Raw genomic sequence first — 17,597 nt, forward strand, 5'->3', positions numbered from 1 at the left:
GCATTGGACTCTGTGATTGTAGAAACTGGCAGACGCATCTATTCTGGGCTGTTGTCTCTTCATCGAGCACTGAGGATATAGTGGTATAACCAGATTGACAGTAAACTAAGAAAGTCAGGTGTTGTCATGAGTAAAGACAAACTGGAACCCATGAAGATGAATTGGGACCCACCTGCAAACTCCATGCCATGGCTGACTTGCAGAGGTAGCTGGTGCCCTCCCCTAAGATGCCACATGTGCACATAGGGAAGTTGCAGGGGTAGAGAGAGTAGGAGTTGGAGTAAGTGACAATGACAATGTGAGCCAGGTGCCATAGTGCCTGTTTCCCTTTTCTGACCTTCTGAGCATACAAAATATGGAGGTCACTTTCTTTCTGCTTTTCAAGTCTCAAGCAAAATTTCTCTTGTGGCCTACCCTGACATGGAACCATTCAGGGAAGGGATTTCTGGAAGATGTGGTTCCAGCTTAGTTACATTGTTACAGCGTGAAGCCTACAAAGCCAATGTAACATGTTAAGGAGTGGACATATAGTAAGTGATAATAAACATTAACGATTGTTGTGGTTGGTTTATGAAGAGGCAGACAGTTTCTGAGAAAACCAGTACTAGGACAGAGGGTGGTGATCCCCAAGGGTCCACTGGAGGTGAATATGTGAGGTGGAGGTGGTCGCTGTGGGAGATGGAAATTATCCTACTTCTTCCTGTCGTAGTTGCTGACACTGTCTTAAGCTGGCGGTTTGGACCTCAGTCCTCTCACAACTGCTCATCAGAGCACTCTCACCCTCTCTGTGCACAAAGTCCCTCCTTCTTAGCCCCTCTTGGGGTCTTCTTTCCTCCTAAGAAGAGTCTTACAGTAGGCATAGGAAGTTAGTTCAAAATGGGTATTTGGCTTTTCCATGTAAGGTGCCACAACAACCCACCGACCTTTGGAGTTCTGGCTTATCTGCTTATGCTGACATCACTGACTCAGACCTTTTACCCAATTAGGGCAGCCCCTGCCTCAACACGGCCTCCCCACCCCCCATGTCCCCTAACCCTCCCAGCCATGCTAGGAGAATCATAGACTATTTTTTCCCAAGAAACCCCAACCAGGTTCTTTGGGGATCCCTGCTGACACTCTGTGCATTCCCATGAATGCTGGTCTTCACATATAAACTAAACGCGTACATGAGGAGGGAAGAATCTGTAAAAGCCCTCTGATTTATCCCTCCATGCCTCAGTTTATTTGTATGGGAGATAAGGTTGTCAGCCACCTTCCTCAAAAGGATATTCTGAGGTTTCACATTGGAGACTTGACATTTATTAACCAGGGTCATATGAAAGCTCTGATTTAATCTCTGGAAAAATGCTTTGAGTGTTTCAGACATAGGGACCATATAAGCATAAAGAATTTTGCCCATAGCTCTTGAAGGAGGCAGCAATCAGTCACCATGGGTGTGGGCCAATCTTTGGTGTGTCCTGTTTACAGTTGTGTCCAGACAAGTTAAAGTGGAGAATTAGAGATCAGTATACAGTACGCTGGTTTATTAACTATTAACTCTTCATGTACTGAACAAAGATATTCCAAAAATATTTGCCTTATAAAAGAAGAGGATCCTTTCAGTCAACAGGTTACAGCTGGGCAACAGCCTCTTATTAGGATAATAGGGCTCTTGGGGAACAACAGCAAGAACTGTGGAGCCTTCCATGTGCCAGTCACTGCACTATATACCCTTTCATATAAATACCTCCCTTTGTCCCTTCAACAATATCCCAAGTAAGTATTATTATCTCTGGGGCTCAGAAAGATTAAGCATTTTGTCCACAAGCTAGGAAGGAACCAAATCAGTGTTCCAGCTTAGGTTGTTTGTATTAAAAAAAAATTCATGTTCTCTCACTCTATTATGAAACACTAATGGTTGTCTTTTAGGTCAACAGCTATGTTATTAAGCATTGACTATTTATGTTCTTATGTGATGAGGTGGTAATAGAAGTAAAGACAAAAATCTTTGAAGGATTATAGCTAATATATTTTAGAGTATACAGTTGGTCAGCTGAGGAGTTGACATGGGGAAACTTTCAAAAAGTAAGTGCTAAAAAGTTGACATGGACACAGCGAAAAGAAATCCCAGTTGGCTTGGCCACATGGCACAAGTTGAGAATGTATCCTTCTAAGATGCTGAGGATGGAGTTGTGTCCTCTAGGGCCAGTGGCAAGCCACAGACCTGGAGGGGAGAAACCTCTGGGGCTATTCTAATGTGTTGTTCTAAATGGAGGCTTTCCTTGGTAACTAAAGATTGTCTTTTTATTATTATAATTTTAACTGTCATCTAAGTCTTTCTTTTCTTTTTTTAAATTGTGTCCTCTAAGTCTTTCTACAGAGAGTAGGTGTTGTCAGAAAGATGACCTCTTGCCCTTCTGAGCATTTCGATATGCAAAGTGAAGGAGAGATCTGGAGCTTCTGGGGGCAACGTGAGAGGAAGCAGAAGGAGCAGGGTGGATGGTGGGGGTGAGGGGACAGTGAGTTGATGGGGTGTCATGGGCTGGGACTCCTCTCTGGGTCTCTTGCTGACATCATCACGTCAAGTGTATGAACCTCAGCACATGATTTATGGGAGTGGATTTCTTGTAAACACTGGTGAGAAGACAGAGTTCAGCATCTAGCCTGAGGTAGTACAGAAACAGAAACAGCTTTGCAAGGGAATAGGAACAGTGAGACAAAGGGAGTCCAGACGAACATAAGACTTTGGGAATTTCTGGAGATTGTGACAGAGGCTCAATTATACACACACATGTACACACACAGACACACAGTGGAATGCTATTCTAATATTGGAATTATAATGGAATTATACGGAGTATATATACCATATTTTCTTTATTCATTCATCCATTGATGGACATTTAGTTTCTTTCCATGTCTTAGCTGTTGTGAATAATGCTGCAGTGAACCTGGGGGTACAGATATTTCTTCGAGATCCTGTTTTTATTTCCTTTAGATATCTATACCCAGAAGCGGGATTGCTGGATCATATATGGCAGTTCTATTTTTAATTTTTTGAGGAACCTCCATACTTTTTTTCAATGTGGCTGTACCAATTATGTTCCTGGTAATGGAGGCTTTAGACTTTTCTGGGCCATGGACTTGAGACTCCCTAGTCACTGTCTTTAGATGTCAACAGTCGAAAAGACCTCAGAGAGCACCTCTGTTTTGGAGACAAATTCAGTTTAACCTGAAAAACAGTTACTGAGTGTTCATTATATGTAAAAAATCATGTCGAGTGCAAGGAAAAGAGAGATTCAGCTGCACATTTCACATTACGTGTTGCTGAAGGTGTGAGAAAAATCAGTCCCTTCCCCTAAGTTGCTTATAATATAGTCAAAGAGAGGAATAAGTAAGCATCTAGTTTATAAAGCAGATGAGTTAAGAAGCCTTGGAATGGCATAGAGAGCCAGAAGAGCAATCAATTAAATGGGTAGTAGGTTCAGGGAGGCTATCCTCACTGCATGCATGATGTATATTTATATATATGTTTTACTTGACTATTTACTATGTACAGTAACCTGTGATAAGATCTTCCTATTTAATTCTCTAAACAGTCTCAAGAGATGGGCATTATTTGGTATTTACTTTACAACTGGGGAAATGGGCTGTAAGTTCTCCCAACTGGCAGGTGCTGAGCCAGACAGGAACACAGCTAGTCTGAGTGCAGAGCCCCTACCTGTCACTACACTGCATGAGGCCTGCGACAATATGTGGGAACATCTGGGTAAAAGGCTCACAGTTTCCCCTTCCAGGTGCTAATGTAAGTCTTACAGTTAATCTAAGACACAGACTTACTCAATACACTTTGCTTTTAACATCACTCATAACTTGAGACTTAAAAATTGTTAAATGCAAACAATTCCTATTCTTTCCCCTCATTGCCCCACAACATGGGTTGTCTTGAAACGTGATGGAGGTGGAGGGCAGTAGATGTACAAAGGGTCCTTGTGGAGGCACCCCTGTCAGCAAGTGCTCTTTGAGTTGTTTCTCTGGAGGTGGTGATGGATCCGCAACATCACACGCTTACCTCGTGACTGGGGCTGCAGCTGCATTCGCTGCCAAGGGACACAACTAAACCCAAACTCTCGTCCAGGTCTCGAATTTGATCTCTATCTTGGTGGGCTTTGTTGACTGATCCAACCTGCTATAGGCAGAGGTCATGGTCATCCAGTGCCATGACCCAGATGTGCTAAGAGGTGGGATGGTGTGCTGGTCATGACAAATGGGGCTGGGTATGCTGCCAATTCTCCATGGTACCCTGAACTTTTCACAAAGAGAGTGGTTTCCTCTCCAGGGTAATCCAGCCTGGCATCTTTCCCTTGAGTATAGAGTCTGTTTGCTGTTAAGGAGGCTGTTTACTGAAAAAACTTTAAAAATTATCAGCGGTTGGACAAGTAGTGATGGATGCCAATCCAGTGGATCTGGTCAGGGCTATGCAGTTTCAGGCATACTGAGCTGGTCTGGGGCCATTGGAGAAGACTCCACTGTCGGGGCTGCACTTGCTTCTGTAGACTGGGAGAGGTGGTGGGGGGCAAGGGGGTGGGGAACCACTGGAAGGTTTTGAGCAGGGAAACAACAGGATCAAAGTGATGCATTAGGAAGATGATTCTGGCTTTGAGATTGCCTCTGAAAAAGAACCACCACCAAAAAAGGCTTTCGAGTGGTGGAGCTGTGAGCACATGGTGCCAGGATGAGGCTGCCAAGCAGGCTAGCTGACCTTGCTGCGCTGCCATGGGTCCTTTGTCATTGTCCTATATGGCTACAGGCTCTGCCACTCAGGCATGGGCCTCCCTCATCTGTAGACTGTTCCCTCTCTTGTTCCTAGGAGTGCCTTCCCTTCCATTTCACCTCTCCCAGTACCAATTCTGTTTCCACCCAACCCTTACAGAATATTGATATCACCCACATTTTATGATGTCTCATAACCCTCCTGAGGTTTTTTCATCTGCTTGACTCACCCCAATTGTTTTATATTCTTCTTATTTTCCATAATCCATTTTTGATTAGACATCTCCTTTTCTCATGCTTTGTGTATTACTTATTACTGCATTCATGATTGATCTGTCTTGAAATAAAAAGTCCATTTGAAAAACAAATTATAGTTGGGGGTGGAGTTATCATCATGTGACCATCTCCTTATCATGGCACTGGAGCTCACCTTTGCTCCTGTTACCTCATCACACAAAGCCAGAGGTCACTGAGACCAAAATCCACCCTTCCCCTCTGGGAGATACAGAAATTGGGTGGACAAAAGTACTTTACATTCGTCTCCTAAGGCTATGAAATTTACAGGATACAAGAGAGGTGTTATATCATTAAGAAGGCTGGATTTTTTCTGGTGGGACTGAGTCTTGGGTGGTGGTGATGATGGGGACAGTTGAGGAGGAAGGGATTGAAGCCAGGTGCAAGAGAAGACAGGTCCAGGGAGGCCCCTTCCAAAGGCCTGGACAATGAGACTCTGCTTCATGTGTAAAAAATGAGTAAGGAATAGCTTTGAAACCAACAAACTGAATCAAATAACATATAACTGCTTAGATCTGTATCACAGCATAGTATTAATTAAATCTGAGTGTGTGTGTGTCTGTGTGTGTGTGTATGCGTGCACATTCTTGGATGCACTCTTACTGGCCAAACTAAGGCATCTTTCTTACTTTTCTCATCCCCAGAGACTAGTTTGGTCTCTTACTATCCAGGAAAGGAAATAATAGCTTCCTGCACTGGCTGNATATTACTACTTTACTATTGCATTTTTCCAATTCTCTTTGGTTGGCTTTTTCTGAGTTTTGGGAGCTCTTTCTTTGTTCCTAATCTGTGTTTGCAGGCTTTGGTCCTCCTTGGCAATGTTCTTAAGGTACAACAATGACATTCAGTTAGATTTCCTCCATCCTGTCTCTACCTTCCCAAGTGGCAGTGTGATGCCATATGTTTCCTATTGGTGCTGAAACAAATGACTTCAAACTTAGTGGCTTAAACAATACAAAGTTATTATCTTACAGTGTAGAGGTCAAAAGTCCTCAATGGGTCTCATTGGAGTAGGGCCCAAAGGTTCTCTTCCGAAGTTCAAGGAGGCTCAGTGGGGGTCCAGCTTGCAGGCTCCAGGAGCAAAAGTAAAGTCCTGTGTATATCAGGATCTACTCTTTCTAAAAATCATATCCATCTGTTGTTACTTCAGCTCATTCCTGAGAGTCTCACACTCCTGGGGCTAGTAAAGAATTTCTTCCCTCTGCCAACACAGATCTCCCCCATAGAGTTCTGAGAAATAGAACTGCAAAGCCCTGCCACTTTGCTAGTGATGCTCTAGTGCCTGCTTCTGCTCCATCCCCACTCTACAGAGGCCCCAGCTGCAGTCTCATCTGCTCCCTGCTCCTTCCTTCCTGGCCAAGTCCTGGAACACTCACTGACCCAATACGCTTTGCACAGAGTTCATGATACTCCTTGGATGTCCGATCCTCCTGGGTACAAATAACATTTCCTGGTCCCCAGAGCCCATGGGTTTCTTTATTTCCAGCACTGGCTCAAGAAGATTTGCCTTGCACTGCTTCATTGCATTGAATTTTATGGTTTTAATATCACATGCCTGTAAGAGTTACAGATTCTATAAAACTGATTTCTGAATACTTGAGGTTTTACCTTTTCTCCCCCCTGTGATCGAAAGAGGGAAAAGCAACCACAGCACTAGGTGAGCAGTTTCATGGTCTCCCTATAGCAGTAAGACTCTTGTGAGGTTCATCAGGTATAGGGTAAGAATCTGGCCCAAATCACAGGATGTCTGTGATTAAAATAAATCCTTATTTCCCTTGTTGTGAAGAAGTCTCTATTGTGTTTCCATTTTGAAGATGTTTAAAAATTTATTATTCTCTGGATTATTTTTTTCTAGGGTCTTAGACATCAAGATTGATGTGGGATGGATGAGGTCTTACCTGATGGCTTTCTCTCCTTGGGGCATTTCTATGGAGATGAGATCAAGAACCTAAATATTCTTTGGAACAAGAGGTGGCATAGATAACCAAGCAGCCTCCTCCTTGTATCACGACACCATGGCTCACCCAACCCTGTCCCCTCCTCCTCACTAGCTCCTCTATCTCCCACCCAATCTCCTACTAATACTTCTAATATTGACAAACACTCAATACTAGAGCCTGAAGGGAGCACCCTGCTGGAAGCATACTAAAAAGTTAAAAAGAACTGGCTCACTTTTACAAAATGTTGCTTCATCTGAGAAAATTAGTAAAAGGAAATCTTATTTGGAATGGTGTTGGGAGGTCATCAGGGAAAGCTGACATGCCCTACACTCCTCAGTTGGAGACCCAATAGGAAGAGCCAGAATCTTGCACCTGGATGCTTCCGTAGTATCACAGTAGGAGGAAAGAAGCTTCCTCCTTCCCTGGTAACATGGCTCAACCAATGACAGACAGTAATGATGATAGACAGCCAATGAAAAACCACTATACTTAGAACTCCGGGTTTCCTCCAATGGGATTTTTGTTTATTACAGCCTCCCCAACTTCCCCCCTTTCCTCTATAAGAGAGCAGTCTTCTCCTTTGCATTATAGCTTGCTTATCTGGGATTACAATTCTCTGCTGTTCCTGAATAAATCCATTTTTGATGGTAAAATAACTGGAAGTTTTATTTTTTGAGGTTAATACAACTTATCTCCACAAAATATCCTCCTTCATCATCCGTAAATTCTAGTGAAACTTGAGTGCTTCAAGTGTTGGTAAATTATAAAAGAGAGAACTGAAAAGCAGCTTTACCACTTTCAGTCTAAAATCGCCTTTGCAAGGCCAGAAAGTTTTTGGCATGATAAGCTTGAACTTTTGTAGACCCTGCTTCTAATGGAAGCAGCATAGTTCCAGCATATTCTTACGGTTCACTGTTCTTTCTCTATTGTAGCACTAATTATACATTTTCAGTATTACCTGCTTGACAACAGTCATTCCCAGTAGACTCCAGCAAGTATTTGTTGAATTCACTGCAAAAATGACAACCACCTAATGACCAAACAAACACCCATGTTTGAAACCAGCAGCTTGTGATTCACCATGTTGAGATTTAGACTCTTAAGTATGAATACATTTCAACAGTTTATGATGTGATTTCCACCCTTCCCAGTCTTGTGGGCAGCACACACTGGAGCTGTGATGAGGTCTTAGCTCAACATTGGATTGCTGATTTCACTGTAATTTTTTTTCTTTCAAAACTCCCTGACCCAATATTAAAGTTTTCTGAGAATATTTTTGGAACTTCTTCATTTAAAAGTGGGTCCTTTACAATTTCCTCCAGGGAGTTAAAAAGAATGTTTACTTAAGAACTGGCTTTAGTGATTCAACCTAAATGTAAAAGGAGAGGCTGTGGTGAAGAGCATTTCCTCCCTCCAAGGGCTGGCACCAAACAAGCAATTGGAGGTCCTTGTAAGGTGTCTCTTATTTCAGTCCACTGTTGCTTGCTCCTGACTTTCTTGTCTTTGAGGGAGCACATTAGTAATCATAAATGAGAGCACAGATGACCTGAACACTTCAAGTGTTTATTTGGTAGATACATATTAAAATTTATATACTGCAGACATGACTTCTCTTTTTTACCAGCATCCTTTGGATATTTCTAAAGCTTATTCATATGTTAGAGCACAAAATGGCAATTAATTTCCTCAAAGCAGAAACCCTGTGGATCATATTTTCTGACTGCAATGCACAATGGTTCTAATCACACACACACACATCACACACACACACACACACACACAAAATAAAAATCTAAGAGAAAAATCAAAACTCTAATTATTGAGTATTTAGAAATAAATGAAAATAAGAACACTTTCATGTGGTCAAAGCTGAACTCAGAGGAAAAGTCATAATCTTGGATGATTTTTTTTTTTACCTTAGTAAAGAATGAAAGTAAACTAAGGAAACAATTTTTAGGAAACTTGTTTAAAAGGAGAAGATAAAGAAAAATATTGCCATGCATAAAAACAGATGGGGTCAGGTGTAACCCGAGAATCTGAGTAAATAAGTCCAGTGGAGGAAATCTAAAAAGGATCCACCATTTTCCTTGGAAATAGGTGTTGTACCTTTCCAGGGTGTACTTTCAGGATTTCAGTACATCCTGACTTCCATGAACACAGGGAAGATGTTTGATAGCTGTTTAAACTTGATGGTGAGATGATAAAAAAGTCTCCTACTTTTTTGTTTTTAAAAAGGAACTATAAAATAAATTGCTATTATCTTGTTAATGTTTTGAGGTACAGTTACATTTCTATTACCCAGGGGAAGAATTGAGGACTATTTAAAACTCCTATTGGAAGCAAGAAAAAAAAAAACAAAAATGAAAACATGTTCTAAGGGTCAAAAACACCAGATGTTCTACAAACACACAACAGAATAGCAACTGAGCAAAATCTAAGAGACCGTTACAGGATATCATGAAACCAGTTTTAATTTTTTTTTTCATCCAAGTTGTTTGTAAGGATTTTTGTTTTGTGTTAAAGCTGTGGAACACACCTGCTCACTCAGTTTCCTGGGAAGGCTATTTTGGACACTGTTGAACTTTCTTTTACTCCCGGATTTATACCAGCCTACACCCTGCTGGTCAGTATTTTCTAAAGCCATTAGAGCATGAGAACGCTACTCTTCTTCCTGAGCTTTTCAACCCTTGGAGACACAGGTCCCACTTTCTCCTACTTCCTAAATACTGATTCCAGAGTAGACTGTCTTTCAGCCTCCACTTTTATTATGATTATGCATTTTTGTCATTTTCAGTATTTCATGGGTATCTTAGTGAGACATAGGAAGAGAAAGAGGGTATTAGATGGATACAATACTATATGAGAATTCCCTACTACAGCATTTTCCAAACTATGTGCCTTGGAATAGTCTAGTTGATCCTAATGGGTGTTCCATGGATCTAGCTCCCTTTTACAGATTTACTGTGAAAATTAGGAAATTAAAGGCTCTGCGAAGTCCTGAGTAAAGAAGCCTGGTTTATTTTATTTAAATCTAAGCTGTTTGGGAACACAACACTTTTTTTTATGGCTGCCTGGGCCTCTAGGTTAAGGCCAACCACTAAGTTTCCTTCCTGACCCTCTTCTCCTTGGAGTAGCCAGTGACCTGGACTAGCTTTTGGATCTCCATGCTCCTTTTTTACCTTTAAGCAGTACTTGTCACCAGACTATTTACATGTACTGTGACCCTCCCACTGATTTTATTTTTCTCCCTTTAATAGCAAAGAACACTAGCTCTAATAAGTGCCTACCATGTACCATCTCATTGGTTGCTTTAAATATATAACTCAGATGCTGAACTCTTCTTTTTGATGGGGGTGTGTTTGTGTATGTGTGTGTTTAGTGTGTAGAGGTGAGGAGGAAGGTGGTCTGTGAAATCAACCCTACTAGTAGTCAGCTGGACATCTACACATGGGCTCTCTTTTCAGCCCATAGCCCACACTAAAGGTGTCTCCATTGTCTGCTAGTGATGGGGTAAAAAAAGTTCTATTCTTTACCTCCTGAAGCCCTGAGGAAGGTTTAATCAGTTCTTCACTTCAAATTCACCTTGGTAGAATCCAAGTCCTACAGCACTGGTGATGGAGTATACGGCACAGCATCCCTGTTTCAGTTATATATGTGCCCTCTCTTAGTTGTAGGCAGGGGCAGGAGGTGAGGGGGCAAAAGGCTGTTCTCTCACATTATGAAGAATATCCCGTAAGGCCTCCCTTTTTTCCCTTCATGTTAGCGTTTCCTCCCTGTCCCTGCCCCTCTCCAGAATCTGTCTCCCGAGGCCTTCATCTGACTCCATTCCCAAACTGTGGATCTTCTCCCACCCATTTCTTGAGTTTTGGAAACCTTCAAAACTTCACAGATGCCCTTGTTCTTTTCATTTCTGCAGACAGACAGGAGGAGAATAAATGCTATGGCTCCTAAAGTCTGGGTATGTATGTGTGTGTGTGTGAATATCCGTGGCAATCTGCACCGAGGAACAGCTTTTTCTCTGATATCTAACCAACTCCAGATCTTTAAGGAACACTAGATATCTTGCATTGGGAGGGTTCATTGTCCACCAATAATGTTTGTAAAAACTTTTGGGCCTCATTGTGCAGAATGTGTGTTTTTTCTCCTTTCTAACATTGGCTCAAATTATGAGTCCCTGTTCTAGATATCTATTTCTGTAAAACAAATCACTCCAAACTTAGTGACTTAAAAACCACCAAACCATATTAATTTTGTTCATAAAACTATCACTTGGGCAGGCCCAGCAGCTGTTCTGTGATGTCCGGGATCCCAGCTGCGGACACACATGGTCTGTCCACTGGTCTTCTCCTGCATGGTGGCCTCAGAGTAGATAAACTTACATGGTGGCTCAGGGTTCCAAAGGCAAGTGTTCCCAAAGAGCAAGGCAGAAGCTGCAAGGACTTCTTTGGCCTAGCCTCAGATGTCATGCAGTATGACTTCTGCTATACGTATTTTATTGGTCACATAAGACCAGTCCTGATTCAGTGTGAGAGTGGGCTACACAAAGGCGAGAATATCAGGATGTGGGGACCACTGGGGGAGCACCTTGGGGGCTGGCTACAGCAGCCTCCTTCTATTCAGTTTCCAAAGGCAAACTGATTTTTTAATGCAAGTTAAGTTTGTCTAGGATATGATACCACTGTACCCAAAAGCTTCAGTGGATACTCTACCAGAAAGAAGAGATCAGGACACACATTTTCTATGTTCCTTCCAGCCATGGTATTGTCTTTATTCAGTGGAATACTGAATTAGAGGCAGAGAGTGTTTGTACTCTGGCATTCCATTTTAGAGAATGGCAGTCATACTATCCACCCTGGCTCTCGGAGAACCCATCTTGACTCTGTACACTCAATTTTGCAGGTTGTACCAGAGAGAGGGGAAATTCTGGATGCTGGTTTTAAAATGATAGTAAGGCATCCAAACTACTGTGAAACCAGCAGCCATCCCATCTCAGCTCCCATCTCAGCTCCCAACATCATGCTGAGCAGTAACAAAAGAAATAAATGGAGACTAATGACACTAGGGTTTGGGAAATAATGCTTACATGCATAAGATGCACTCACTTAAGTCTTTTAAAAACCAATTGTTCTAATGCTTTTATTGCTCTGTAACAAAATAAATTGAGCTGACATTGGTTCCAAGGTCATTGTGAATTGAAGTTTAACCGTATTAATGACTAAGTAATTGATGCAAATTTGACTGCTAGGAGGAGGCTTGTGGAGGAAGGCTTCACAGTATATTGAATGCTTGTAAACATTAGTACAAGTATAGAGTAAGAGACTCCCCTACTTGATGCTAAATAGGACCCAAGTTCCTCTACTTTCTGAAGGATGAAGCAATAAGGATTCCTTTCCATTTTACATCTGCTAGGGTATAATATACTGCCCTAAAGAAGAATGGATTCTGATTTCGCTACTTTTCTCCTAAGATGCTATTGGTTCTCCTCCATGTTTCTGGTTCTCCGCAAGGTGGGCTCAACCTCCAAAAGGGGGTCCTCCAGGGTGGAATGAGAGAGAATGCTGCCCCTAGTATAAGGATGTGAAATGAAATGGACTCATCGCTGAGACTTTTTGTCCCATTCTCTTCCCCAGTTCATCTCTGCAGGGAATGCTTTCCTAACTGAAGGGGCTGGATAATCTTCAGTGAATTGGGCTCTTTGCCCCACCTTACTCCCACTTTGCCCTCTGTATCTGTGCCTCATTTCCTTCTCTGTCACTTCCGTTGGTAACTAGAACAGCAGCAGGAACTGCCTATCCCACCTTTGGGCAGATCAGGTTCTGGTGGCTAGTGCCACCAGCTCAGCCCTCATCTCATGGCACACCCGGGACTCACTCGGAGGACAGAAGAGACAGCGCAATCACAAAGTGAGGGGGGCTGTGGGGAGCCCTCGCATGTTGAGGGCTGGGAAGCAGGACTTCCTGATGCTCTGCACAGAGACCGCAAATGTGATGATGCGGATGGGCCAGTACAGGGGACACGCATCTGGAACCAGAATCACACTTGGCTGTGGGGATCCGAGCCTTGTGCTGGGCCCACACTGCAAGCTGGAGCATGCTCCAGCAGGCTAACTTACATCACGTGGACGGGGATGAGGTGAGTCCTCAGGGACCGCCCTGCCGCAGCAGCCACCTGCATGGTACTCAGCTCTCTCAGCCTCACCCCACCTTGGGAAGCCCAGCAATGCTGCGGGATGGGCCCTCTGCCTCGTGACTGGTACCCCAGTCTCGGATCCGTGAGTCTTGTCTCACTGTTTTNGCAGGACTTCCTGATGCTCTGCACAGAGACCGCAAATGTGATGATGCGGATGGGCCAGTACAGGGGACACGCATCTGGAACCAGAATCACACTTGGCTGTGGGGATCCGAGCCTTGTGCTGGGCCCACACTGCAAGCTGGAGCATGCTCCAGCAGGCTAACTTACATCACGTGGACGGGGATGAGGTGAGTCCTCAGGGACCGCCCTGCCGCAGCAGCCACCTGCATGGTACTCAGCTCTCTCAGCCTCACCCCACCTTGGGAAGCCCAGCAATGCTGCGGGATGGGCCCTCTGCCTCGTGACTGGTACCCCAGTCTCGGATCCGTGAGTCTTGTCTCACTGTTTTCCGGGAGGCAGGTCAGTGTGGCAGCTCCTCTGCGTGGACACAGTGTGAGATGAGGCATCGCAGCGGAGCCCAGCCACTGCAAAAGCAGGAGGGGCCAGCAATCAGATGTTTTCTAGGACATCCAGGGGGACGAGGCCTCTCTTCTTTCCACTGAGTACTCTGATAAAGCCGTCCTGCTCCTCTTCAGAAGTCACGCAGATCTGAATGCCAAGGAAGAAAACATCAAAGTGTCAACAAGGAAGAAATTAGGAGCTGCTTGAATCACTGTGGACTGAGGCCAGGAGCACCAAATTGGAAAAGGGAGAGCAGTTTCAGGTAGGGGGGAGAAGGGGAGACTGGCTCTGTAAGAAAAAGGTTGAATAAATATTAGGCAGAAACTGCGTTTGGAACTAGGCCCAGATGCTGAATGCTTTGAGTTTTATGAATGAAGTTTTATGAACNTTATGAATGAAGATCGATAAAATGGATTAATCATATTGTGTCCCCCTGAAGAGTCACTATGAGGATAGAATGATATAATGCTTACCAGAGAACCTAGCATGTGGCATACAATGAGTCCTCAATACATTGTTTGAAAGATCCAGACAAATAACTACCATTCAGCAGGCTCCTGTCATGTGTTTGGAAGTTTATACGTATCACATCAGTAAGTCAAAGGAACCTTTTCCATTCCCGGCCCCTAGCAAAGCAAATAGATGCTAATACCTCCCCTCACCCACCTGTGCTGGACTTAACAAGAAAGTGGTTAAAATCTATTTGGATACACTTTTCAATGAAAAGGGCAGTGAAGGACATGAAGGGGGGATATGGTCAGAGGGACATGAGAGGTTTTTGCAAAGATCTGCTAGCATGTTGTGAGTTTCACCCACTTGACCTGCTTCCATGGGTGGTAGGTTATGTCTTATGTTGGGTTCCCTAGAAACAGAGCCTGAGACATGAATCCTTGTGAAGTGGCTTGTTGATGGTGTGCTCTCAGGAGGTGGGAAGTGAGGGAATCATGGGGGACAGGGGAAGGAGCTGAGCAAGGGTGAGGTCTCAGCTGGAGATGAGCCTCAGCCTGATCCTACAGGGAGCTCTGGAGCATGAAGTGCCCCACGGGGTGGTCCCACCTTGAGGAAGGTGTCTGGCCTCTTGGGCCCCATGTCAGTCATTGGTGATTGTCTGATGTGGGTGCGAGAGGTGTGACCTGTCAGGTGAGGCAGCTCTTGGTCCATGGAGGGGCTGGATAATGGGCAGCTGTGAGTTGTTAGCCAACACAACAACCAGAAGATGGAGGCACCCACCCAGTGAAGGGGATGTGGGCAGCGCATCAACAGAAACCACATCACATAGAATAAGGGGCTTTAACAGAACATTTACAAGAGCTTCATTTGAGACTCCTGAGCCTTGGGACATACAGTGGGCTGGTTTCTGGTTCATGTTTCAGAAACTTAACTGTGTGATAAACTTGACTGGAAAGAGGCTCAGGTGGGGAAGCAAAGAGGAGTTAATTTGTAAGAACAGAAGATGTGGTGACTGTTTCCTGAAGGCCAGAAGTGAGCTGTGAGAAAGAAATAGTCTTGGGGGCATGTTAGATCCTGTTAGAGCCTGATGGGCAAGGTGGCTGCCAAAAGAAGGGTGAACCACCTGATTTTCAAAAGCTAAGACCTGTCATTGCCCATGCCAGAAACACCACAGATAAGGGACCCTAGTGATGGGCAGGGAGTATATGTCCTAGAAGAACCCATAAAAATGTCTTGAACAGGATTTACCTTTAAAACCTGACAAAGACGGAATTTTCTTCCTTATTGAAATATGCCCCCAATTCAACAATCCTTGCTATTAGTCCAACCAATCTGCACCAGTGAAAAAACTTTACACCTGCTCCCTTGTGCAGATTTGTTTCAGATGCTTATTTANGACGGAATTTTCTTCCTTATTGAAATATGCCCCCAATTCAACAATCCTTGCTATTAGTCCAACCAATCTGCATCAGTGAAAAAATTTACACCTGCTACCTTGTGCAGATTTGTTTCAGATGCTTATTTAAAAATGTAAATTGAAATATTTAAATAAAAAATGAACATGAAAACAATTTACTGACGTATATACACATAGATGTTGTATCATGTTGTGGTCAAATATGGAGAACAATGGGCAAGGGTTCAGAAAACTGATATTTTGGCCAGAGCTCACAGCCTTATGGCACTACCCTAAGTCATAGAACAAACAAACAAACGACTGCAGTTTGGGTCTCCATTACCTTTTTGGGTCATTTTCAGAGTTTTCCTGATTGACCTTAATAGTACATTTCAGTCTCTCTAGCAAAAGCCCACTGACAGTTTAGATGCATGTCCATATGCACTCCAAACATTTCTTTTCCCTTTCTCTCTCAAGATTTCAGTGTGGAAGAGAAACAGAACTTGGTAGAGGCAATGGAAGAGTTGTTTGAAGGTGTCTCAAAAATAGGAGCCTAAGATGCACAAATGTTCATGCTTTGTTGCATGTACTGATTTCTGCACCTCCTAGTTGGCATTCCTGTAGTGATTTGATTTGGGGAGCCCTTCCAAAGGACAAGGAGTTCTGTATCCACCATGCACTGCTTGGACAGTCTTGGGAGCAGACAATGGGTAAACAGATGAGGAAGCTAAAGGAAGCTGAAAAAGATAAATATAAAGCGTTGAAAATAGGCTTCAGCTGCTTGTACTCGTCCCAGAAATGAAGGGTCTAGGATTTAAATTTCTGGTGGTACAAATACACAGCTCACCAGGCTTGAGAACCTGCCATTTTAAGGAGCAATAAACAGGCTGGAAACATTTCCTTTCATTTCACTGGGTGGATGCACCCATCTCCTGGTTGTTGTGTTGGCTAAATTCATTTCAAGGTGAAATGGAAAGATGAGCCTGAAAATTATGAGTAGAGACGGGTGGGAGGTAAGGGAGAACCAGAGGAGCTCCTTTGCTTTGCAGGGCCATGAATAGGGTGACCAAATTGTGTTGGATTGCCTGGGACTTTCTCAATCTTTGTACTGAAAAGTCCCATATCCCAGGAAATTCCTCAGCCCCAGACAAAGTAGACAGTTGATTATCCCAGCAAATGTTTTACTGGCCAGGCCATGTGAGAGATACCTCCAAGTGTCTGAGGTCCCTTGATTCCCTACTTTCTGCATTCATTCATTCATTCATTCATTCATTCATTCATTCATTTTTCAAGTTTTTATTGAGGGTCTACTATGTGCTAGCTACCACTCCAGAAGCTGGGAAAAAAAGGCAGATGCCTGCTCTCAAGCAGCAGGCAGTTCATTAATAACAAACATTGGGCAGAGCTAGGAGGAGGACAGATACTTCACTGAGTAATTATGTGTTGAGCGCTAGGGCCTTGTGTGTTTTAATCACCGATTACTTAGTGAACAACATTTAGTAAACTGACAATATAAATCATTAACAATTTTTGAATGAATTTTTGAACTCGTGAGGAAAAGGGTCCCTTTGCTGACCTTCTGACCTATCTCACTGACTGGAACTGGGGCACTGGCCAACCACTGAAATCATCACCAGCAAGAATCAATTCAATTAGGATTCACCTGGGTTGTGGAAGGTAGACATGGACAAGAGAACAAAAATCAGGGCTCTGCTGTGTGGGAAAAAGGCAGAGATGACTATTGGTACCAACCAACAGTTGGGGGTTAGAGGATTTTAAGTGGAGGAAGGAGATGGCCAGATTTATATACACTGGTTCTTTTTCCTCTCCTGTCCTCTCCTCTCCCTTCTTCTCTTGTTATCTGATGTCCTTCCCTCTCTCCCTTCCTCCCCCTTTCCCTCTCTTCCTTCCTTCCTCTCTCCCTCCTGCCCTCTTGCTCTCTTGCCAGCCAGACTTCTGAAGACTGGACTGATTTCCTTCCCACTGCTGACAAACCCTGGCCTATCCACCCTGCTTGCTGACAGCATTGCAGACTGTCTGGGGGACATCGTGTGTGCGGCAGGCATGGCCTA

General features: G+C 43.6%; 1 protein-coding gene across 4 annotated transcripts in view; it reads right to left on the reverse strand.

Moving 5' to 3' along the window:
* Positions 1 to 13,291: 13,291 nt before the first annotated feature.
* STAC (SH3 and cysteine rich domain) overlaps positions 13,292 to 17,597 on the reverse strand; it is a 159,371-nt gene continuing 155,065 nt past the window's right edge. For all 4 annotated transcript variants that reach the window (XM_034662263.1, XM_002914639.4, XM_034662261.1 and 1 more), the window contains one exon: positions 13,292 to 13,826. In XM_034662263.1, coding sequence (XP_034518154.1) covers positions 13,728 to 13,826 — 99 coding nt within the window. In that variant the 3' untranslated portion in view covers positions 13,292 to 13,727. The remainder of the gene's footprint in view (positions 13,827 to 17,597) is intronic.

The sequence above is a fragment of the Ailuropoda melanoleuca genome, chromosome 6 (assembly GCF_002007445.2).
Source record: "Ailuropoda melanoleuca isolate Jingjing chromosome 6, ASM200744v2, whole genome shotgun sequence".
Classification (NCBI taxonomy): Eukaryota; Metazoa; Chordata; class Mammalia; order Carnivora; family Ursidae; genus Ailuropoda; species Ailuropoda melanoleuca.